The sequence below is a fragment of the Neovison vison genome, chromosome 1, assembly GCF_020171115.1.
Source record: "Neovison vison isolate M4711 chromosome 1, ASM_NN_V1, whole genome shotgun sequence".
Lineage (NCBI taxonomy): Eukaryota > Metazoa > Chordata > Mammalia > Carnivora > Mustelidae > Neogale > Neogale vison.
Window position 1 is genome coordinate 233,695,246 of NC_058091.1, and position 23,423 is coordinate 233,718,668.

The 23,423-nt window shown below is 38.7% G+C and overlaps 1 protein-coding gene across 1 annotated transcript in view; it reads left to right on the forward strand.

The window, feature by feature from the left end:
- Nucleotides 1-757: 757 nt before the first annotated feature.
- The window catches only part of LARS1 (leucyl-tRNA synthetase 1), a 69,604-nt gene continuing 46,938 nt past the window's right edge, over nt 758-23,423 (forward strand). The window contains exons 1-10 of the mRNA XM_044225091.1: nt 758-933; nt 11,034-11,152; nt 13,833-13,920; nt 14,285-14,365; nt 16,349-16,486; nt 17,303-17,464; nt 18,006-18,118; nt 19,145-19,208; nt 21,443-21,510; nt 21,610-21,835. Coding sequence (XP_044081026.1) covers nt 928-933; nt 11,034-11,152; nt 13,833-13,920; nt 14,285-14,365; nt 16,349-16,486; nt 17,303-17,464; nt 18,006-18,118; nt 19,145-19,208; nt 21,443-21,510; nt 21,610-21,835 — 1,065 coding nt within the window. The 5' untranslated portion in view covers nt 758-927. The remainder of the gene's footprint in view (nt 934-11,033; nt 11,153-13,832; nt 13,921-14,284; nt 14,366-16,348; nt 16,487-17,302; nt 17,465-18,005; nt 18,119-19,144; nt 19,209-21,442; nt 21,511-21,609; nt 21,836-23,423) is intronic.

The following is a 23,423-nucleotide window of genomic DNA, read 5'->3' on the forward strand; positions in this document are numbered from 1 at the left end:
CACGTGAGAGTACCTAATCTGACCTCAGAAAGTAAAAACTTTGGATCATTGCTTGTCAATTCCTCTTTCTTCCTATGGTGGAAATGTTCTACATCTGCGCTGTCTGATGATACCGTAACCACTAGCCACACGGACTATCCAGCACTTAAAAAGTGGCTAGTGCGATTAAAGAACTCAGTTTTAAATTTTACTGGATTTTAATTTAAACGTGAATAACCACATGTAACTCGTGAATATCGTATTGGACCCCTCAGTCTTAGATGCTAGTACAGTTGAATAGTGTGAGCTTGGCACTGGAACTCGGTAGGTTTCCAGCTTCCGCGCTTAAAAACAGAGATTGTTAATAAATGGTTATAAAATGTCTGGATTCCGGGCCTTTGAATGCCACCGAGGGTAGTAAATATCTGTGCACAGTGGCAAGCCATAATTAGCATCTCAGTCACTGAAGACTAATAAACCTTGCATCCTGGCATCCGGACAGACATCCAACCTAGCGCCGCAGGTGAAAAGGTTGAAGGTCGGGGAACTCAACCTTAGCCAGGGCGCGCTCTCGGAGCCTGCAATCCCGAACAGCCTCATGGACTTTGTAGTTCAACATGCCAGTGACATCACTACCTGTGTGTCACCATAGCGTGGCCCATTGCGTCAATTTCCGGTAGCCTGTTGCTCTCTGGGAATTGTAGTCAATAGTTGTCTGTTGGACTTGGGGTCTAGTGGTCTGGAAACTACAGTTCCCGGCGGCCTCCGAGATGCACGACGCAGTAGTTCTCAGTGAGTGGGCGATTGCCTCATCAGGTGTTAAGTGTGTGCTTCAGTGTCGTGGGAGGCCTTTCTGCCCCCCAAACGGAAGGGAAAGGTGGTAATCTCTACTTTGACAGGATCACCGAGGTCACTGTCGTGGGCTTGCAGAGTTGGCTGGGCGGTGCCATGACGGTGAGTTCTGGCGGGAAGAGAGTCGGCTCAGCCCGGCGGTGGAACCTGGCTGAGCTGTCGGCTTTTTCCAGAAGCTAGGGCTCCATGTGGTAGTCGTTGTCCTGAAGGGAAAAACTCCTTCTCTGAAGAACGGGAATGCCTTGACCCCACGCTACCGATGTGGTTGTTGTGCGCATGTGCCTTTTCTTCCTAGCTGTTGAGCCAGGAACTGAGGTCTTCAACTTTACATCCTACTTAATTTTCTGTGTGTTGATTTCACCGGAGTGTCTAAAACCTATTTGGAGAGAGAGGAGTAGGTAACCTTGTTCCTCCTTTTAACAAAAAATTATTGAGCGCTTCCCTGTAAAGGAGTCGCAGATCTCTACATTCATGGTGTTTTCATGTGTGTGTGAGAGTAACGTACTAAAATACACTGTAAAATATGTCAGGTGCCCGTAAGTGCTATAGGGGGAAAAAAAAAAAAAGCAACAACAGGAAGGGGGAGACCATTGAGTGTGAGGTGGGGTAGGGTTGTAGTTTTAAAAGGGGATCAAGAAAGCCTTTCAAAAAGCCTTTGCATGGCAAAAAGGAGGTAAGGGAGCAAGCCAGGCAGCTATATGGAGGAAAAGATTTGCAGGCAGAAGCAACAGTATGAGTGAAAAGCTAATATGGACAACTCTTGAGGAGTTTTATAAAGGAGAGCAGAGGAGTGGGGTAATAGGTGAAGGTCAAAAGGGGACTCCCCCCCCCTTTTTTAAAGGTGGAAGAAATTACACAATGCTTGTATGTTTATGGGAATTACCCTGTAGAAAGGAAAAATTGATGTGCTGTTCCAGAATAGAGTAGAGGGGTTGAGATCAGATGCATCAGTGGAGGGGTTAAGCAGGACTACACTCATCTGTGTAACAGGAAAGAAGACAGATTATATGGGTACACATGCATGTGGGTAAGCAGATGTGATGAGGAAGACTGAAAATTTTCTGTTCGCCTCTGTTTTCTCATTGAATTAGGAGGCAAGATTACCGGCTCCAAGTAAGGATGGGAGACGAAATGTTGGAGGCTTGAGAGAGAGGCTTGTTTGGGACATTGCTGTCAGTAGAACTTCCTGTGATGAAAAGTTCTGTATCTGCACTAATTTGGTAGCCACTAGCCACATGGTTCTTGAGCACTTGAAATGTGGCTGGTGCAACGGAAGGACTGAATTTTAAGATAACTTTAAAATTAAAAAGTTAGGGGCGCCTGGGTGGCTCAGTGGGTTAAAGCCTTTGCCTTCAGCTCAGGTCATGATCCCAGGGTCCTGGGATCGAGCCCCACGTCAGGCTCTCTGCTCAGCAGGGAGCCTGCTTCCTCCTCTCCCTCTGCCTGCTTCTCTGCCTACTTGTGATCTCTGTCTGTCAAATAAATAAATAAAATCTTTAAAAATAAACAAGTAAATAAAATTAAAAAGTTATATGTGACTAGTGGCTACTGTATTGGACAGTATACACATTAAAGTTTGAGAAGCATTAGTCTAGAAGGAGTTAGTAAGTTGATTTCAGAAAGTAGTATTGCTGGGCACACTTGACATTAGTGGACATGAATTTAAATTGAGGCCAGTCAGCATTGTTGAATTCTTATCTCCTGCCCCTTTTGGCTGCCTGCTTGAAGGAAGAGAGCAGGTGCCTAGGAGGGTTGGAATTTTGCCATGCAAGAATGGTAAAGAGAATAGTGAAGGAGTGATCATATAGATGGATTTAAGGGATGGAAATAAGGATTGGGGGTGGGAGGGAACTAAGGATTAGTGAAAAAAGGTCATGATCAATAGGTCCTGTTGGTCTTGAAGAATTATTGGAGTTGGAATTCTAGCAGAGTTAAGACCAATAATGTCAATAAGTAACATTTCTTATGTGTCATGCTTTGTGTTTAGCATTTTTTTGGAATTGTCTCATTGAGTCTTCACACTAATCTACTTGAGCTAAGCACTCTTATTTGCAGTTTACAAATGAAGAAACCCAGGCTTAGGTTGCTTAATGAACAGGTCCAATTTCTCATAACTAGAGCATGATGAAAGTGGATTAGAACTCAAAGAGATTGACTCACTTCTCAGTCACTATGTTACCCTGCTTTTCAGGAAAAGATGTACCTTCTGAGTCCTGGTCCAGGGCTTTTTCTTCTGTCATGTGTTGCTTGATGACTCCCCACCAGCTCCACTCCCCGACGGTGATATCCTTAGCTAATGTGGAATTTGCAGGTTTTTCTCTTTTTTTTTTTTGGTGTTAATGGGAATGGCTTTTCAGTTTGAAAGATTTTAATATACTCTTCAAGTTTTATATGTGGAAACTGGCAACATTTCTGGTAGATAGGATTGTTTTACTTTATTCACTTCTTTTTAAAAGACTTTTTTAAAGATTTTTATTTATTTGACAGTGATCACAAGTAGGCAAAGAGGCAGGCATAGAGAGGGGGAAGTAGGCTCCCCACTGAACAGAGAGCCTGACACGGGGCTCCATCCCAGGACCCTGAGGTCATGACTCGAGCTGAAGGCAGAGGCCTAACCCCCTGAGCCACCCAGGCGCCCCGACTTCATTCACTTCTTGTGCTCTGAAAATATTCAGGTTTTGTACTGTCATGATACGGGACGGACATTAAAGTTTGTTTTATTGGAAGAATCCAATAAGAACTCCCTTTAGAAAGAATAAGTAGGGCACCTGGGTGGCTCAGTGGGTTAAGCCGCTGCCTTCAGCCCAGGTCGTGATCTCAGGGTCCTGGGATCGAGTACCGTATCGGGATCTCTGCTCAGCAAGGAGCCTGCTTCCCTCTCGCTCTCTCTCTCTCTCTCTCTCTGCCTACCTCTCCATCTACTTGTGATCTCTCTCTGTCAAATAAATAAATAAAATCTTTAAAAAAAAAAAAGAATAAGTAATAATAAAAATAACAAAATGTACTGATTGCTTATTCTGTGCCATGCTTTAGTGTTTTACATAATTTTTCAACAAAACAACCCTGTAAAATAGGTGCTGTTATTATCCCCGTTTGACTGGTGTGGAAAATAAGGCATCAAATCTACTCAGAAGAGGAATTAGAATTCATTTGATCCCATTCTGGAGCCCATTCTCTTAATCTTCGTGCTATTGTGCTACCCCCAGTTGTAAGCTAATTGGAAAATTTAGTTTGCAAACCCTCCCATAAAGAAAGTTTTCTCGGGCGCCTGGGTGGCTCAGTGGGTTAAGCCGCTGCCTTCGACTCGGGTCATGGTCTCAGGGTCCTGGGATCGAGTCCCGCATCGGGCTCTCTGCTCAGCGGGGAGCCTGCTTCCTCCTCTCTCTCTCTGCCTGCCTCTCTGCCTACTTGTGATCTCTCTCTGTCAAATAAATAAATAAAATCTTAAAAAAAAAAAATTTAAAAAAAAGAAAGTTTTCTCTTTGCAGTGGAAATCTTACCAATACTGAAGTGTGTAAAACAAAGAGCATGTGATAGCATGGATAGAATATTAGTTTTTATTTTAGAATTGAGTATATAAACACCAAACTATAATTTTCTTTATATCAGAATAGTATTTGTTTTTTAGAACTTTTGACAGTTTTAACTCTTCTAATTATATATCAGACTTCTAGGGGGATCTGGGATTGCGATATAAGAAACGTAATAGCCAACTTAAAAAAATACTGTTTTTAAACTTGCATCTGCAAAGTTTAAAGAGTGAACAAAACAGAGATAATAATAGTACTAAGTATTCTATATACCCATCACCCAACTTCAATAATTGGCAGTTCAGGGTCATCTTGTTTCTTATATCCCTCCCTTGTATCCTGTCCCTGCACCCCTCAGGATTTCATTTTAGGCAAGTTCCAGGCATCATATGTACATGTTTGACATATTTTAGTATGAGGTTTTTACATCAATACATAGTTTAGTTAGTTTTTTTTTTTTTTTTTAAGATTTTATGTATTTATTTGACAGAGATCACAAGTAGGCAGAGAGGCAGGCAGAGAGAGAGGAAGGGAAGCAGGCTCCCCGCTGAGCAGAGAGCCCAACGGAGGGCTTGATCCCAGGACCCTGGGATCATGACCTGAGCCAAAGGCAGAGGCTTTAACCCACTGAGCCACCCAGGCGCCCCTTAGTTTTTTTAATGTAATGATAACTTTCCTTAAAACATAACCCCAATGCCATTTTCTTACTTTCTTTCTTTCTTTTTTTTTAAAAGATTTTATTTATTTATTTGACAGAGAGAGAGAGAGAGATCACAAGTACACAGAGAGGCAGGCAGAGAGAGGAGGAAGCAGGCTCCCTGCTGAGCAGAGAGCCCGACTCAGGGCTAGATCCCAGGACCCCGAGATCATGACCTGAGCCGAAGGCAGAGGCTTAACCCACTGAGCCACCCAGGCGCCCCCCAATGCCATTTTCATACCTAACAAAAATCACATGATGTTTAGATGTCTCTCTCTCTCTCTCTTTTTCTTAAAAGATTTTATTTATTTATTTGACAGAGATCACAAGTAGGCAGAGAGGTAGGCAGAGAGAGAGGAAGGGAAGCAGGCTCCCTGTTGAGTAGAGAGCCCGTTGTGGGGCTTAATCCCAGGACCCTGGGACCATGACCTGCGCTGAAGGCAGAGGCTTAACCCACTGAGCCACCCAGGCAGCCCTCCAGATGTCTCTTTGTGGTATTTGTTGACATTGTGCATTTATCCTGGTCTAGCACTATGCTAAGTTCTCATGCATATTAACTCTTTTAATCCTCATACTAACACTACAAAGTAGGCATAATTTTTATTCTCATTTTATAGATAGGTAGAAAAATGGAGGTTTAGAGAGTTAAACGAATTTGTCGAGGATTGAATAGATAGTAAGTGGTGGAGCTAGAAGATGGCCAGAGTCCCAGGAGAAAGCAGAAACAGAAGTCAGAAGATGAGAGTTTTTGTCCAGCTTGATTAATTGCTGACACCACGATCTCAGAGCTTCCGATTTATTATCTTTGAAATGATAGCTGTTGGTCTCCCCACCTCTTAGGGTTGTTGTTAAGATCAAAAAAGTTAATGTTCATTGAAGTTTTAAGCTGCAGGATACTATGAATATAGGAAAGAGTTGTTACCTAGTTTAGAGATTCTTTACTGGGGGTGATTTTGTCCCCCTGAGAAAGTTTGGTCTGGAGACTGGATTGTCACAAGTGGTGGGTGTGTTGCTGGCATCTAGTGGCTAGAAGCCAGGAGTGCTTCTAAGAATCTTACAGTGCACAAGACAAAAACACAAAAAATTATTTAGCTTAAGCTGTCAATAGTGCCAATGTTTAGAAACTGATCTTGGCAAATAACCTTTTAACTAATTATTATAACCAATTGTTTAGTTAAATAGCCACTGAAGAAAGTAAGGCTCAGATTGATCAAGAATTTTTCAAGGTTTTACAACAAATTGGTGCTGGGCCAAAATCAGATTTCATTACAGTTGACTTTGATATTTTGAGGAGCAACTTTTTTTCTGAGAAGCAGAAACCTCAAAGAAGAGTTTTTGTGTATTTAGTGTGCTCAAAACAATGAAAAGAAACATGTAGTTCTTTTTTTTTTTTTTAAAGATTTTATTTATTTATTTGACAGAGATCATCAGCAGGCAAAGAGGAAGGCAGAGAGAGAAAGGGAAGCAGGTTCCCTGCTGAGCAGAGAGCCCAATGTGGGGCTTGATCCCAGGACCCTGCGATCATGACCTGAGCCGAAGGCAGCGGCTTTAACCCACTGAGCCACCCAGGCGCCCCAGAAACATGTAGTTCTAAATAAAATTTGAGAAGACTGTTATTTTCATGTTCTTCTTTAAAGTGGGTAACACGGTCATTTTTAAGGAGAAAATATCTGTCCTGTAACTTCTTTGTCTGTGGCATTGTACTTGGTGCTGAGGTGACCATGAAAGTTCTGGAAATTGCTGTCTGCTGTCAACTGGGTAAATGTCTTGGGAATCATTTGGTTGCATGCAGTGGAAGCCAACTCAGGTTGGTTAAAGAGGAATTTAGTAAAGGTAGAGTAGTATTTCTTGTCATTTATGACTGTAGGGTAGAAGGTACAACTAGGCTTCGCAAGCTAGGCTGCGTTGGTATAAAGGCAAGTATGTTAATATTATATTTATAATAGTATGTGTATTTTCTAAATACATATATTAAATATGTTAAAGTTTTATTAATATATTAATATTAACATTAATCTGAAATAATAAAAATAATATTAAATGTATTAAAGTTTCTTCAACCTTAAAGTTAGCTTTTTATTTCTGATTTTAAAATAAATTAAAATATTTTTGTGAGTCCTTATAGCCTAGAGAGTCTAAGGAATTTGTCTACGGTTCTATGGGAAACCTATAGACAAAGGGTTCTGTAGGCAACCTAGGCACTTTATTTACAGGTTAAGTCAACTGTTAGGAGTTGTACAGGCTGTTTTTTATTTTTTTTTTTAATTTATAATTTTAAGATTTTATTTTTAAGTCATCTTTATACCCAACATAGGGCTTGAACTTCTGACCCCATGGTCAAGAGTCACATGCCCTACAGGCTGAGCCAGCCCACCACCCTCGAGTTGGCAGGCTGTTGTTGTAAGGGCTAGGTGGAATCTTCTGCCCAAAAGTCCTTTGCTGGAACATAGGTCCAATCTACCCAGGAATTAATATGGAAGCAGAAGAGTACATTTAGCCACCTCTAATGCACTACCTTAAATAAGACTGGGCATTTGTTATTGAGGAAGAAAGAGAAGGAACAGGTATTGGGTAGGTGATCTGCTGTCTCTGCCAAAGCTTCTTTTCAAATGGTAGTCTTTGTATATTATTATTTAAAACCGGTTTGCATGTATAGAAGTAGAGAGACTTGTAACTTACAGGTTACTTATTAGGAGGAGCAAAGGAGCAAAGGAGCTGAGGGTCTGAATGAAGGTGGCTAGCCACAAAAATTGAAAGGAGTGAATAGATGAAGGCCCTTATTCTTTCCTGGAAAAGGAAATAACCGTATGCAACCACACTTACTTCTGTGGAAATTCTTGGGAAAGAGTCCAAATTGCTTAGTATCTTGATTCACATGTGCACCTAGTTCCTAGTCTTGTTATTTTTTTTATGGCCATAATGTGCAAAAGCGGGCAGTGTATTATTATTCACTTATCTTTTAAAATTTAAATATTCAACAGATATTTGTTGAGAACCTGTTGTAAGCTAGACCTTGAGGGTTTAATGAGATACAAGTTACTAGTCCCCAGCATGACCAAGCTTTAGTTGATCTGTGAGGAAGACAGACAGATACCAGCACCACTGTGTGATTAGTGCCAGCATAGGGGAAATATTGGTAGGTAGGAACATATTAAGAAGGGCATATCATGACCTCTTGGTGACCAGTGCAGGTGATTAGCTGGGACCTGAAGCATCATAAAATGATTGATGAAGCATGAGGGCAGAGAAAATACTATGAACAGAGAGGCTCAGGTGAAGGAAGGAGCTTGGCACTTTTGGGAAAATGCAGATGCCTTGATGGGCCTGCAGTGGGGGAATAAGAGAAAGGGGAGGAGAGTGCGATCTGGCAGAGATTAGACAAGAAGGGCCTGGAGTGCCAGATTTTACAGAATAGACTTTACCCTGACAGCTGCAGAGAATCTCTGAAAGGGAATTGACTTGATCATATTTGTGTTTTGATAACATTTCCACTTACAGCAATTATGATCTGGTCAGGATTTATAGAAGCAAAAAATTTCCTTGTCACTTTCATTTTCCTTTGGTTACTGGAGAAACTTGTTATTATGTCCCTGATATTTTTTTTTTTAAGATTTTTTTTTTTTTTAATTAAACTCTACACCCAATGGAGGGCTTGAACTCACAACTCCAAGATCAAGAGTTGCGTGTGCCACTGACTGAGCCAGCCAGGTACCCCACGACTTTGCAAGTATGGAATTCTTTCTCATTTCCTCTCTACCTTTGTAGCCGCGTCCTTCACCTCCTTATAAACTGACTTTTCATCTTTCTGTTGCTTGTCCTTGTCCTCTATCTTAAACATGCTTAAAAAATAGTAAATCATTCTTTGGTTTAAAATGTAGGGACCTGGGGCACTTGGATGGCTCAGCTGGTTAAGTGTCTGCCTTTGGCTCAGTTCATGATTCTGGGATCCTGGGATAGAGCCCTCCTATGGGGCTCCCTGCTCAGCAGGGAGCCTGCTTCCTCCTCTCCCTCTTCTGCTCCTCATTTGGGTATGCACTCTTTCTCTCTGTCAAATAAATAAATAAAATCTTTAAGAAAAATTCAACAGTTTTTTAAAAAATGTAGGGAACTGAAAATAGTAAAACAGCTGACAACTTCTCTACTAAATTTTAATTTTAGTACTGTTAGTTATTTTTATTACATAATAGACAAAGTATATTTAAGATTGTTATTGGAGAAATAGTGTTAATGTTGGGGTTTTTTTTGACTGCACAGAATTCCTTTTTGCAAAGTGCTCAAATTGTGTAACCATTTAAAAAACAACCAGGAATCCACCATATCTGCAATATGACTAGAAAGCATTTTGTTTTTTAAGTAAACGCTACATCTAGTGTGGGGCTTGAACACATGACCCCTAGATCAAGAGTCACATGCTCTACTGACTGAGCCAGCCAGATACCCCACTTTTTTTTTAAGTAATTAAAATATATGTATAAATATATATTTAAGTAAGCTCTCTGTCCAGTGTGGGGCTTGAACTCACAACTCTAAGATCAAGAGTTGCATGCTCTACTGATTGAGCTAGCCAGGCACCCCATTGGGAAGCATTTTTTAAATTGTTTGAAAGGAGAGAGGGAGGCACGATTAAAGGATACTGAGTTGTAGGTGTTAAGGGACTTGGCAAGGTCACCTGTTGAGTAGGTTGTAAAAGTATGAGTAGAGTCCAGGGGCTCCTGGCTGGCCCCGTGAGTGGGGCATGTGACTCTTATCTCAGAGTTGTAAGTTTGAACTCCATGTTGGGTGTAGAGATTTTTTAAAGAGAAAATAAAACAAAACAAAACAAAAAAACTTAAAAAAAAAATATCAGTAGGGGCGCCTGGGTGGCTCAGTCATTAAGCGGCTGCCTTTGGGTTAGGTCATGATCCCAGGGTCCTGGGATTGAGCCCCGCATTGGGCTCTCTGATCTGTGGGAAGCCTGCTTCTCCCTCTTCTACTACCCCTGCTTGTGTTCCCTCTCTTGCTGCCTCTATTAAAGAGATAAATAAAACCTCTAAATAAAAGTACGAGTAGAACCCAGATATTTTCTCATTTGAAAATGCTGCAGACTCTGGAAATGTTAGCATATAAGAAGGGGAAGAAAACCTGATTTCACTCAAAGTAACTTTATGCCAGAAAATAAAATGTAGAAACGTAAAGTAAGTTTCAAAACAGAATTAGATTTGTGGATGGTCCATTGGTATTCGGCTTTCACACTTGCCTGTTCTGTGAATGTTCATTCCACTCCAGCTTTGGTGTACTTGGTTTTAACAGCTAATTATTTGCCCCCAGAATCAAAACTGAGAAAGAACCTTCCTTTTTTTCAGAAATAGGGTGATCATGCATGTGCTTTGCTTTCAGTTTCCGTTGAAACTGGGATGATGATACCAGTGTTGCTGTGTGGATTTGATATTAGTAGAGACATGTTTGCTATTCTCTGTTTCATTTTAACTTCACATTAATAGTCTATTAACCATTTGGAGAGAAGTTCTTCATCAGTTTCCTTGAGGGGGCTGGGGGGAACATGTAGATGACTAATCCTCCCTTAGCATCTTCCCACTGGGTCTCAGCATCCTTCTTTGGTGGGCATAATTGCAGCTTGCCAGTGTGTACTGCTCCATCCTGTACTTTTCTAAGTATTTATACATTTTAACTAAATAGGAGCAGTATCTGTTTGACAACTGACTCTGTTTAGCATCTGATTTTTTTACTCTATTTTAGTAATCTGATTTTTAAAAAAGTGTTTCAGAGCTTTTTATATATATCAGTAATTCATTAACCATCCCTTTGTGGTTTAAAGTGGACAGATAGTGATAACCCTAATTTTTAATCAAAATTCAAGATAACCATGGAAAAATTGCCTCTCAGTAAACAGCTCAGTTCTGTGTGAACCCACTTTTTTTTAAAGCAAGCCTGTCAAAGTGTAGAGTGAATAATTCTTTCTCTTTTGTGTCCAACAGGAAAGAAAAGGAACAGCCAAAGTAGACTTTTTGAAGAAGATTGAGAAAGAAATCCAACAGAAATGGGATACTGAGAAAGTGTTTGAGGTCAATGCATCTAATGTAGAGAACCAGACTAGGTAAGTAATACTTTGTGAAGTTCTGCACCTGTGTTTCCAAAACCATTGGCTGCAGAAACCACTTCGTGGAAAGGATAAGGCAGATTGTATTTATAATGTCTGAAACAGGCTGAAGGAGGTAACTTCTATGTATGCATTTGAAATGAGGATCCTCTTTCCTTTGGAATTCTTTTTTAATTTTTTATTTTTTAAAAAGATTTTATTTATTTATTTGACAGACAGAGATCACAAGCAGGCAGAGAGAGAGACAGAGGAGGAAACAGACTCCCCGCTGAGCAGAGAGCCCGATGTGGGGCTTGATCCCAGAACCCTGGAAACATGACCTGAGCGGAAGGCAGAGGCTTAATCCCCTGAGCCCTCCAGGCGCCCCTAGAATTCTTTTTTTAAATTCATTTTTAATTTTTTTATTTTGGAAGTGAGCATGGGGCACGTGGTTGGTGCACTTGGTAAGTGTCCAGCTCTTGATTTCAGTTCAGGTCATGATCTCAGGGTTGTGAAATTGAGCTCCACATTGGTCTCCCTCAGAGTCTGCTTGAGATCCTCTCTTTCCCTCTCTTCCTCCCCCTCCTTCTGTACTTGTGCTCTCTCTCTCTCTCTCTCTCAAATGAATGAATGAATGAATGAATGAATGAATGAAATATATAGGAAAAAAAATAATAAAGTGAGCTCTATGCCCATTGTGGGACTTGAACCCACAACCCAGAGATCAAGTGTCTACATGCTCTACCAGTTGAGCCAGGCAGGTGCCCCTTCCCTAGAATTCTCTCTTTTTTTTTTTTTTTTTTTAAGATTTTATTTATTTACTTGATAGAGATCACAAAGTAGGCAGAGAGGCAGGCAGAGAGAGAGAGGGGGAAGCAGGCTCCCCGCTGAGCAGAGAGCCTGATGTGGGGCTCCATCCCAAGACCCTGAGATCATGACCTGAGCTGAAGGCAGAGGCTTAACCCACTGAGCCACCCAGGCGCCCCTCCCACAGAATTCTTAAAGGACTTTTTCTACATAGAGTTTTTTTTTCTTAACTTACATTTTTTGTGTTTAGACAAAGGAGAGTGTTTTCAAGTTTTGTCTTTGATGACTGATTCTGATAATCATTCTATTAGAGATTCATATTCTAGTGATGATTATCTCCAGAAAAACAAGGTATAAATTTTGAAGGGTTTCTGTATTTGAAGGTCTCAGTTCAAAAATACTGTATTGCCTTGATGTTAAGCATCAGTTTTAAGACAGTCCACAGATAATGATTATGATATTGGGAAAAACAAAAATAACTGCTGCAAAACAGTACTGAAATAAATATATGCATCTTTTATAAGATGTATCTCAATTTCAGGTATGTTGAAATGTAGAAGAATGTCTTCTTACAATGAGAAAATACATTGACAACAATTATAGTAGTAGCTAATCTCGAAAAGTTATTGTTTAGTATGCAAAGAAATTAGGAAATATGCCATTTTTAACATATTATCATTTAATATTTTTAATCCGATAAGATGAGCAATACTTTATCCTTATGTTGTAGATGAGGAGACTGAGGTACAGGGAGGCTAAGTAACCAATTCAAGGTTGCATAGCTATGCATTGATGGGGTCTGGACTACTTTTCAGGACTTTCTAATTTTAAAGTGTATCCTCCTTGCTACCCAGCACGCTCTAGTGAATTTTTTCTTTTTCTTTTCTTTTTCCTTTTTTTTTTTTTAAAGGAAATTAAGAGTGTTGTTGTAATGTAAAGTCTCTGATATTATTTAAGCTGTTGTTTGAAGTTTTTGTTGGTTTAAGAATTTTGGACGATTTTAGGTAAGATACATATGTATCCTGTAATACTGAGGGTATTTTACTATTTAAAAATTTTTTTTTATTTTTAAAATATTTTATTTATTTATTTGACACACAGAGATCACAAGTAGGCAGAGAGGCAGGCAGAGAGAAGTGGGGGGCGGGGGGGGAAGCAGGCTCCCCGCTGAGCAGATAACCCGATGTGGGGCTTGATCCCAGGACCTTGGGATCATGACCTGAGCTGAAAGCAGAGGCTTTAACCCACTGAGCCACCCAGGCGCCCCAAGAGGGTATTTTATTTTACCTGACGGACTTTGACTTGCTTTATATATATGTCTAATGAAGGCAAATCTTGTCCAGTCCTAAAACATTAAATTAATCCAGTTTCCTAAGAGTTTTAAGATTATCTTCAGTAAATTATCTTTACTCAGCATTTTGGCTTAAGTTATACCTCCATTATTTGCTGCAAGGATATTTATTTCTTTACTGTCTACCTGTAAATATATTATTCTTTGTAAATCAAAAGTGAGTTTCAATTTAAGAGGGCCTTTAATTTCCAGACTTACACATTTAATTTAATTTAATTTTTAATTATTCTTTATCTTTGAAGATTGTATTTATTTATATGAGAGAGAGAGAAAAAGAGCAAGATCAGGGGAGAGGGGCAGAAGGAGAGGGAGGACCAGACTCCTCGCTGAGCAGGGGGCCCCATGAGGGGCTGGATCCATCGCAGGATCCCAGGATCATGATCAGATTCCAGGGCAGATGCATAACCACCAGTGCCTCTTAAATAATAAAATTTAAACAAGTTGTTTGTAGCTTGCATTCCCTTCACCCCACCCCTTCACTGTAAAAGGAACTTAACATTTTTTTCTCTGTACTTTGTTTTTTACATGATTGTTTCGCAGCAAGGGCAAGTACTTTGTAACCTTCCCATATCCGTATATGAATGGGCGCCTTCATTTGGGACACACATTTTCTTTATCCAAATGTGAGGTAAAGTTTCATCTGTGTTTAATATAGTGGGGTGGAAGGTCTTTGATAAATACTATTTTGAAGAAAATGGCGTATGTAGAATTTATTTCCTGTTAAGAGAACTTAGAATTCCTTAATTTTAAACATAATTTTAATATTTTACTTCTATTAAATATTCTTTAATTTGCTTATGTGGTGTATAATAAGTAATTCCTAGGATGGTGAGAAGACAGAAAAAAGGAATAGTGGGCGGAATTTTGGAATGACTTCCTTCTAAAGAAGGAGAGGAAGAGGAAAACTAAGCTGATAATCTTTGTGAAATGTCAACATTATGTATTTGTCTAGCATTTGAATTTGTAATTTAAATTTAGTTTGCTTTCTGTAGTTTGCAGTAGGATACCAGAGACTGAAAGGAAAAACTTGTCTGTTCCCCTTTGGTTTACACTGTACTGGAATGCCTATTAAGGTAAGATTGCTTTTGGGATTGGTTTCTACTCTTTTTAGCTTAAAGCAAATGTAATGTCCAATTTAAGAGCTTGAAATAGGATTTTCAAATACTTAAGTATTTTATTGCAGTGTTTTTTGAAATGAGTTGAATTTACTATTGTGAAAATTAATTTTTAGAAGATGCTTGAAGAAGTGCATAGAAGACACACATTAAGGTCTAAGTGATTGCTAAGTAATTTTGATATCTCTGTTGGTGACTTTATGTATTAATATTTCAAGTTAGACTGTAACTATTAACAAGTAAAATAGCGTGATATTTTATGCACTTGTGATATATAGCATATCAACATCAAGTAATAGTTTTTTTTATGTGTCTCAGCTTTTTTTTTTTTTTTTAAGATTTTATTTATTTATTTGACAGAGAGAGATCACAAGTAGGCAGAGAGGCAGGCAGAGAGAGAGGAAGGGAAGTAGGCTCCCTGCTGAGCAGAGAGCCTGATGCGGGACTCGATCCCAGGACCCTGAGATCATGACCTGAGCCGAAGGCAGCGGCTTAACACACTGAGCCACCTAGGCGCCCCTCAGCTTTTGGTTTTTGTCATATCATATTTTCATCATGTTTACAAAAGTCTTCATTTGTCATGAATGTGTATTAGAAATAATTCTAAATAAAGATGGGGCCAGACAATTAGAGTTGAAAGGATTTCTGAAATGCAAGAGGGTTGGGAAATGTAACTGCCATTTCTTTTGCTTCTCCATCCTTTTATTTTGAAAGGTGTCACACCTGCAGAAAAGATGCAAATGTTGGGAGAATGAACACCATATACCTTTCACACGTCGTTACCAACTCTTATCCATTTACCCTAACTTCTTTAGTTCACACACATAATACGAGCATGCTTTTTTCTCTGTCTATAAACTCACTGAAAGTAGGTTTCACCCATCATGTTGTGCCACCTCCAAGTACTTTAGTATGTATCTTTGTCTCATTGCCCCATCCAAGAAATTTAACATTCATATAATATTACTATCTTTATCTAATCTCTAGTCAGATGTTTCTAGTTGTTCCAGAATGTTCTTTCTGGCAGTTTTTTACTTTGTGTGCTGTGGATCACACGTTGGATTTTGTTATCAGTTCTTCTTGGTTTCTTTTAGTTTGTCATGACATTGATATTGTTTGAGGATTTAGGCCAGTTATTTTGTAGAATGCCCCATCATCTGAGTTTTCTGATTGTTTCTTCATGATGAGATTTGAATGAAATATTCTGACAAGAATACTATATTGGTGAGGTATAAATCTTCTGCTGTACCATATCGAAAGGCATATTTTGGCAGTTTCCTCGGATAAACCCCTTCATCTCTCAGTGTGCATTTTCTAACTTATTTATTTTTTAATTTTTTTTATAAGATTTTGTTTATTTGTCAGAGAGAGAGAGGGAGCATGAGCAGGGGGAAGGGCAGAGGGAGAGGGAGAAGTAGGCTCCCTGCTCAGCAGGGAGCAGGGAGCCCCAGGCAGGACTCGATCTCAGGACCCTGAAATCATGATCTGAACTGAAGGCAGAGACATAACCGACTGAGCTGCCCAGGCGTTCTGCATGTTTTCTAACTTAATGCCTCCTGTCTACCTTGGAGGCTTGAGATGATGATAGAAGATAAAAGACAGTCATCTTTAATTTGAGAAATACTATTATTCATGTTATTCAAAATGATAACACTATATCTTATATATCTTGATGCCTCTGATGCCTAACATACGGTATACTACATTGAGTACTTTGAACGCTGAATAAATACTTGCTGAATAAATGAAGTAAAAATACTAATTTATAAATTAGTGAATTTTGACACACATAAATTATATCATTTGAATTTTCTGTAATGAATCACATGTGTATAGATGTGTTGTAGAAAATCTCAGTCCATTGTAGTTAGCTAAAGAAGTACCAAAAAATTGTTTCTACCTTGAATGTTGAACTTCACTCTAATGTTGTGTTTGTTATAGGCATGTGCTGATAAGCTGAAAAGAGAAATAGAGCTTTATGGTTGCCCCCCTGATTTTCCAGATGAAGAAGAAGAGGAGGAAGAAATCAATGTTAAAATAGAAGATGTAATAATTAAGGATAAAGCTAAAGGAAAAAAGGTTTGGTGGTTAATAGTATTTATTTTGGTTGAAATTTCAAACTTACATTTGTTTAATTTATATTTGTATTCCCAGTACCTGACACATAAAAAGTGCTCAGTGATTTTAAAAAAGTAACAAAGCCAAAAATTGTCTGATTTTTTGATGGCCTTTCCCCCCTTTTTACTTTATTTTGAAGTAATTTAGATTTAGAGAAGGATTGCAAGGTAGAGCAGAGTTCTCTCATAATCTTCACCCAGTTCCCCTTATTTAACCATATATAGTCCTCAGAACTGAGATATTAACATTTGAACAATACTATTCACTAAACTACAAACTTTATTTGACTTACAACAGATTTTCATTGACATCCTTATTCTGTTTGCAGGTCCAATCCAAGCTTCCATATTGCATTTACTTGTCATGTCTCCTTTGTATGTCTCCTTAATCTCTTCCATCTTTGGTTGCCTTTTTGATATTGGTAAATGTTAGAAAAAGACAAAACTCTTTGTTAGGAGCTTATTTGTAACTAAAAAATGATACATGTGGTATTAGAAAAAAGAAATTGAGATTGGTGTTGAGATCTTATCTTTGATGATAATTCTTTATGGTTCCAGTGATTTAGTTATTTCTCATATCAGAGTCTTAGTTTTGGACTGTAAATTTTGTAAAAACTATACATCTAAATTCATTAGTATTCTGACATACAAACAGCATGTTTTGGAATGTAAAAAATTGCCAAATTAAATTATTCACTTAAAATTATTGCAGTCCTAGAATTTGCTAACCAATTGTTGGTTGATCTTGATGAAGTTTGCTTTTACTGGTTATTTTCAGAGTAAAGCTGCTGCTAAAGCTGGATCTTCTAAATATCAGTGGGGCATTATGAAATCCCTTGGTTTGTCTGATGAAGAGATAGTCAAATTTTCTGAAGCAGAACATTGGCTTGATTATTTCCCACCACTGGCTATTCAGGATCTGAAGAGAATGGGTTTGAAGGTATGTCTATCACCCCCATAGTTTAAGAAAATGTGAAGAATACATTGTTTTGATGATTATATGAGACTTGAACCACCTCTTAATTTAGAATAATATATTCCACCTGTATTGCACTAATGAGTTGGTACCATTATTGTTATGGACCTTGATGTAAGCAGTGAAGTACTTTAATATTTGTTGTATTGGAATATTTGTTAATAGCAATTAGTAGAAGGGAATTCCATTCAAAGAATATGAAGAAGCCAAAGTTTAGCTTATATATTTAGGAATACATAAAGGTATTATTTAAGTGTTCTTTCTTAATTTGTTGTAATCCCTATATGTTTATTATATGACTATGTGTGTTTCAAAATTGACAAATTAAACACAAGTTAATATAATTATATATTTAATAGAACCTGAAAGTTGTTTTCTTTTTAATGTTTGATATAATTATAGGTTGGAACATAAAGAGCGAAAGAGTAAATAATTGGTTCATGGGAATTCTTATTCATAGAAACTCTATAAATTTCTCAAAAATTACCTTTTATCTTTTCTATAGGTAGATTGGCGTCGTTCCTTCATCACCACTGATGTTAATCCTTACTACGATTCATTTGTCAGGTGGCAGTTTTTAACATTAAGAGAAAGAAGCAAAATAAAATTTGGGAAGCGGTAAGTTAGTTATCTTTTGATATAATAAAGCAAGAATTATAATTCTTGCATTGTATTTCACTGCTTGATAGATAGCCTTCTTTTTCTCATTATAAATTTTTCCTTTTTGTTCTTATGTCTCAGTTGTTTCCCTTTTTGTCTTAACAGTATTTTAATGCCTTTGAGCTGCTTACTGTTACAACAAATAAAAACAGGGAGAATGGAAGTTTTGGCTTTTTAAAAAAATATAATACCCAGTGTTCATTAGATCACATGCCCTCCTTAATGTTCATTACCTAGTTACCCCATCCTTACACCCCTCTCCTCTCCAACAACCCTGTTTTTTGTCCTGTGATTAAGAGTCTCCTATGGTTTTTCTTCCTCTCAGAGTGTTGGCTTTTACGATCTCCCTAAAGATGCTGTTCAGTATTTCCAGCCACTTTCAAAAATAATTTTATTTATGTGTTAGTTTATCCTTTTTTTCTACAAGTTGTTTAAGATTCTTCCTTGATTCTGGGAACGCCTGGCTGGCTCAGTTGGTTAAGCAACTGCCTTCGGCTCAGGTCCTGATCCCAGTGTCCTGGGATCGAGTTCCGCATCAGGCTTCTTGCTCGGCGGGGAGCCTGCTTCTCTCTCTGTCTCTGCCTGCCACTCTGTCTGCCTGTGCTCGCTTGCTCTCTCTCTCTGACAAATAAATAAATAAATCTTTAAAAAAAAAAAGATTCTTTCTTGATTATGTCGATTAATTAAAAGCTACTTGTATTTCATAATTGAGATTATATTTCATATAATGAAATATATGTTTCATACCACAAAGCCAAGTTTAGTGCATATTTTTCAGGGGTACCTTTGTTGAAGGCAGAAAAGTTTCATTAAATAACTAGGCTGGCAACTACTCATAAAAGCATAAATAATTGATAGAGACATTTGTTCAGTTAGAAGTTTTAGTTAGAAGAAGTACTGAAAGATATTAGCAACAAAGGCAAATATGTTAGGGTAAAACTTGTATATTATAATAATATTTGTCACTTATTGTTTATTTTTTAGGTATACCATTTACTCTCCAAAAGACGGACAGCCTTGCATGGATCATGACAGACAAACTGGAGAGGTAATTATTTGTGACATAGAGTAGCTATTATAATAATTCATAATATAGTCATAAAGTTAACAGAGTAGATCAGAAACCTAAAAATAAATTAAAAAAAAAAAAAGATTTTATTTATTTATTTATTTGGCAGACAGAGAGAGGTCGCAAGTAGTCAGAGAGGCAGGCAGAGAGGGAGGGGGAAGCAGGCTCCCCAGTGTGCAGAGAGCCCGACACAGGGCTCGATCCTAGGCCCCTGAGATCATGACCTGAGCTAAAGGTAGAGACTTAACCCACTGAGCCACCCAGGCACCCCAGAAACCCAAAAATAATTTTAAAATATTCCATTGCTGAGGTGTATTCTGGTGACTATGAAGAGGGAGGCACAATGACACGTAGGTGTCTGCGTCTTGTGTACCACCTTGTTACTCCAAGAGCGGTGCTAATGACCAGCTGCATATGCTTGTGATACAGAAGCACATTCTTGAGCCTGTCCCCCAAATTGCTGTTTCAGAAGGTCTGGGGTGGAGCCCAGAAATCTGTCTCTAATATGCTCTCAGTAAGATTCACGTGCAGACTAATGTTTGCGAAGCACTGCTTGGAGAATACGCTGTTCTAAAATAAGAGAGCATGGGGCAAGGTAATGAGATATGTGGCTAACTGATGTACACAGATGCCATTTATACTTGTTCTGATCATGTGCCTACTTGCCTTTTTCCAAAGTACTTGTAGCCATGCATGACATCAGGTCACTCTACATTCCTGTGAAACACATTAGTAGCATTATTCCTTGTAATACTTGAGTGAAGCCAGGGTGATTTACCTAAAGCTCTAGCAAAGTGAATCAGTAACAGTGACAGAATCTGACCTTAGGATTCTCTATGCTGCATCTTCCTCTATTGCCATCTCTGAATGCGTTTGTAGTCTAGTGACTACTTTTCAAAGACAGCTTTCAATTATGATGCAACTTGTCTAATAGAAGTGAGAGTTGATCAGAATTTTGAATTTGGAAGACCCAGTTTACTGACTCTATTAAGTTTTAATGTAGTCAACACCACAGCAGTATCCTAAATTCCAATAGTATGTCATAGTTTTTCAAAACATTTTCTTGTTCATTGTCTTATGTGTTCCTCAGGACAATCCCATGTGAGTCACAGGACAGTTATTTTACAGACGAAGAAATGAAGGCTCAGAGAGATTGTGACTCCTTTGGGTGAAGCCATTAGTAATAGCCTCGGTTAGGTTTTGAATGCACATCATCTGAACCTCAGGTCCAGGGTATTTCTTTGATGCCTGCCTGCTCTTTGGGATTGTTCGATTACATACACCATTTTGGTAAACACCATTTTGGGTGATTACTTTAAATTTTTCCCCTGTCTTCCATTCTTAAGTGAGCTCTTAGCCAGTTGTGTTTTTACTTAGTAGTGTCTGGGCTTCCTTTACGGGTTCTAAGCTGGTGTGGGGTGGGAAGGTGGTCTTTCAAGTCCCTTTTTTTCCCCAAAGATTTTTATTTATTTGAGAGAAAGAGGATGAGCTGGAGGGGATTGCGGTGCAGAGTGAGAGGGAGAAGCAGAGGGATCGTGACCTGAGCTGAAGGTAGTTGCTTAACTGACTGAGGCACCCAGGCATCTCTTTCAAGTTACTTCTTTCACATTAGACCTTTATTTATTTTTTATTATATTTTCAAGATTTATTTATTCATTTGAGAGAGAGCGAGCAGCGGGGAGAGGCACAGGGACAAGCAGACTTACACTGAGCCGGGAGCCCTACTGATGGGCTTAATCCCAGGATCCGGAGGTTATGACCTGAGCCGAAGGCAGACGCTTAATGATCTGAATCACCCAGACGCCCCCACATTAGACTTCTGTGTGAATATAGTTATCTCCCCACTGGCAGTTTCCGCATTGGAAGAAAGAATTATTCTTTTTTTTCTTTTTTTAAAGATTTTATTGATTTATTTGACAGACAGAGATCACAAGTAGGCAGACAGGCAGGCAGAGAGAGGGGAGGGGGTGAAGCAGGCCCCCTGCTGCTGAGCAGAGAGCCCGACGCGGGGCTCGATCCCAGGACCCTGGGATCATGACCTGAGCCGAAGGCAGAGGCCTAACCCACTGAGCCACCCAGGCGCCCCAGAAAGAATTATTCTAACAATGTGAGAATCCATCTAAAAAAAATTGACTCAGATCTCTCATGTAGATTAGTGGGTTTAATCCAAGTCTTTTTTTCCTCTTAAATTTTTGTTTTGTTTATTTGTTTAGGGTGTGGGACCTCAGGAATATACTTTAATCAAGTTAAAAGTGCTTGATCCATACCCATCCAAATTAAGGTAGGTTACCAAACAGTTATTGCTCTTTTTGAAATTACAGATAAATGTGATAGAATCTACAACATTTTTTTGCATAAACATATATTTTTTTCTCCTTAGTGGCCTGAAAGGGAAAAATATTTTCTTGGTCGCTGCTACTCTCAGACCTGAGACCATGTTTGGACAGACCAACTGTTGGGTTCGACCTGACATGAAGTACATTGGGTTTGAGACGGTGAATGGTGATATATTCATCTGCACCCAAAGAGCTGCCAGGAATATGTCATACCAGGGCTTTACCAAACACAATGGGGTGGTGCCTGTTGTTAAGGAATTAATGGGAGAGGTGAGTTGGGTAGGAGATTTTTAAATTTAGTGCTTAAACTTAAAGGAAAATTACAACCGTAACACTTGAGGGAAGGATATTGAAAAAAATCTTTTAAATTAAGGTACATATACAATATAGTGTGTAAATTCTATATTTTGTATTTTGGTGCATTTTTATATGTGCGTACACTCATGCATGCACCACCCAAATCAAGATATAGAACAGTTCTAGTAGTCTAGAAAGTGCACTCTTGGCCATCCTGAGTCAGTACTCACCCCTCTCCTGCAAAGGTAACAACTGCTCTGATTTAAGACCAAAGATTAGTTGCTGTTCTTGAACTTTTCATTCAAGTATGGCATAGATAGACTTATATAATCTGTACTCTTTTGTGTCTGGCTTCTTTTGCTTGAATTAGGTCTTTGAGATTCATACATGTTGTGTGTAGGAGTGGTTTTGTTCTTTCTTACTACAGTGGAGTATTCATTGCGTGACCATAACACCATAGCATTTTTGAGTCTTATGTTTCGTTCAGTAAGTACCTGGTTGAAAAACACAGACTGTCCTCCTCCAAGCGATTTAATGGCTGCAGTAGAAGACTACCTGCATTCCTGGTGTAGAATTGCAGCCATTTTTTTCCTGAAGAATCTTGGTTGATAGTAACTAAATCTGGATGATTATGTAGCTTTTATCTTTACAGTTTATTTACTTATCAGTTCTTCAGAGTATATTTTATTCCCTTTGGTAAATGCTGATCTTAGGTGTCTTAATAAATAACATTTATTTATTTATTTTTAAAGATTTTATTTATTTATTAAAGAGAGAGATCATGAGCAGGAGAGGCAGAGGGAGAAGGAGGGAGAGAGAATCCAAGCAGACTCTGGGCTGAGCACAGCCCAATGTGGGGCTCGATCTCATAACCCTGAGATCATGACCTGAACCAAAACCCAAGAGTCAGATGCTTAACCAACTGAGCCACCCAGGCAGCCCAATAAATAACATTTTAGAAGAAAAAGATGAGTAGAGTACTACCTTAGTTCTTTTTTGAATAGACGTTTTATTTCTTGCATATTTTGTAAACCAACTTACTTTTGGACTGAATTGTTACACATTAGCAGGACTCAAAATTCAAAAGACAAAATAGAGAGTACATCACTGGTCACTCAGTTTCCCCTTCCATAGGCAGTCACTAAAATCACTGTTTTACATATCCTTACAGAAATATTTCACATAGCTACAAGCAAATGCTTATGTATATATTCTTTCTTCCTCTTATTATTTATTTATTTATTAAGATTTTATTTATTTATTTGACAGAGAGAAATTCAGTGAGAGAAGGAACACAAGCAGGGCAAGTGGGAAAGGGAGAAACAGGCTTCCCACTGAGCAGGGAGCCCGATGTGGGGCTTGATCCCAGGACCCTGGGATCACAACCTGAGCAGAAGGCAGATGCTTAATGACTGAGCCACCCAGGCACCCTGATTTATTTATTTATTTATTTATTTTAAAGATTTTATTTATTTATTTGACAGAGAGAGATCACAAGTAGGCAGAGAGGCAGGCAGAGAGAGAGAGAGGGAAGCAGGCTCCCTGCTGAGCAGAGAGCCTG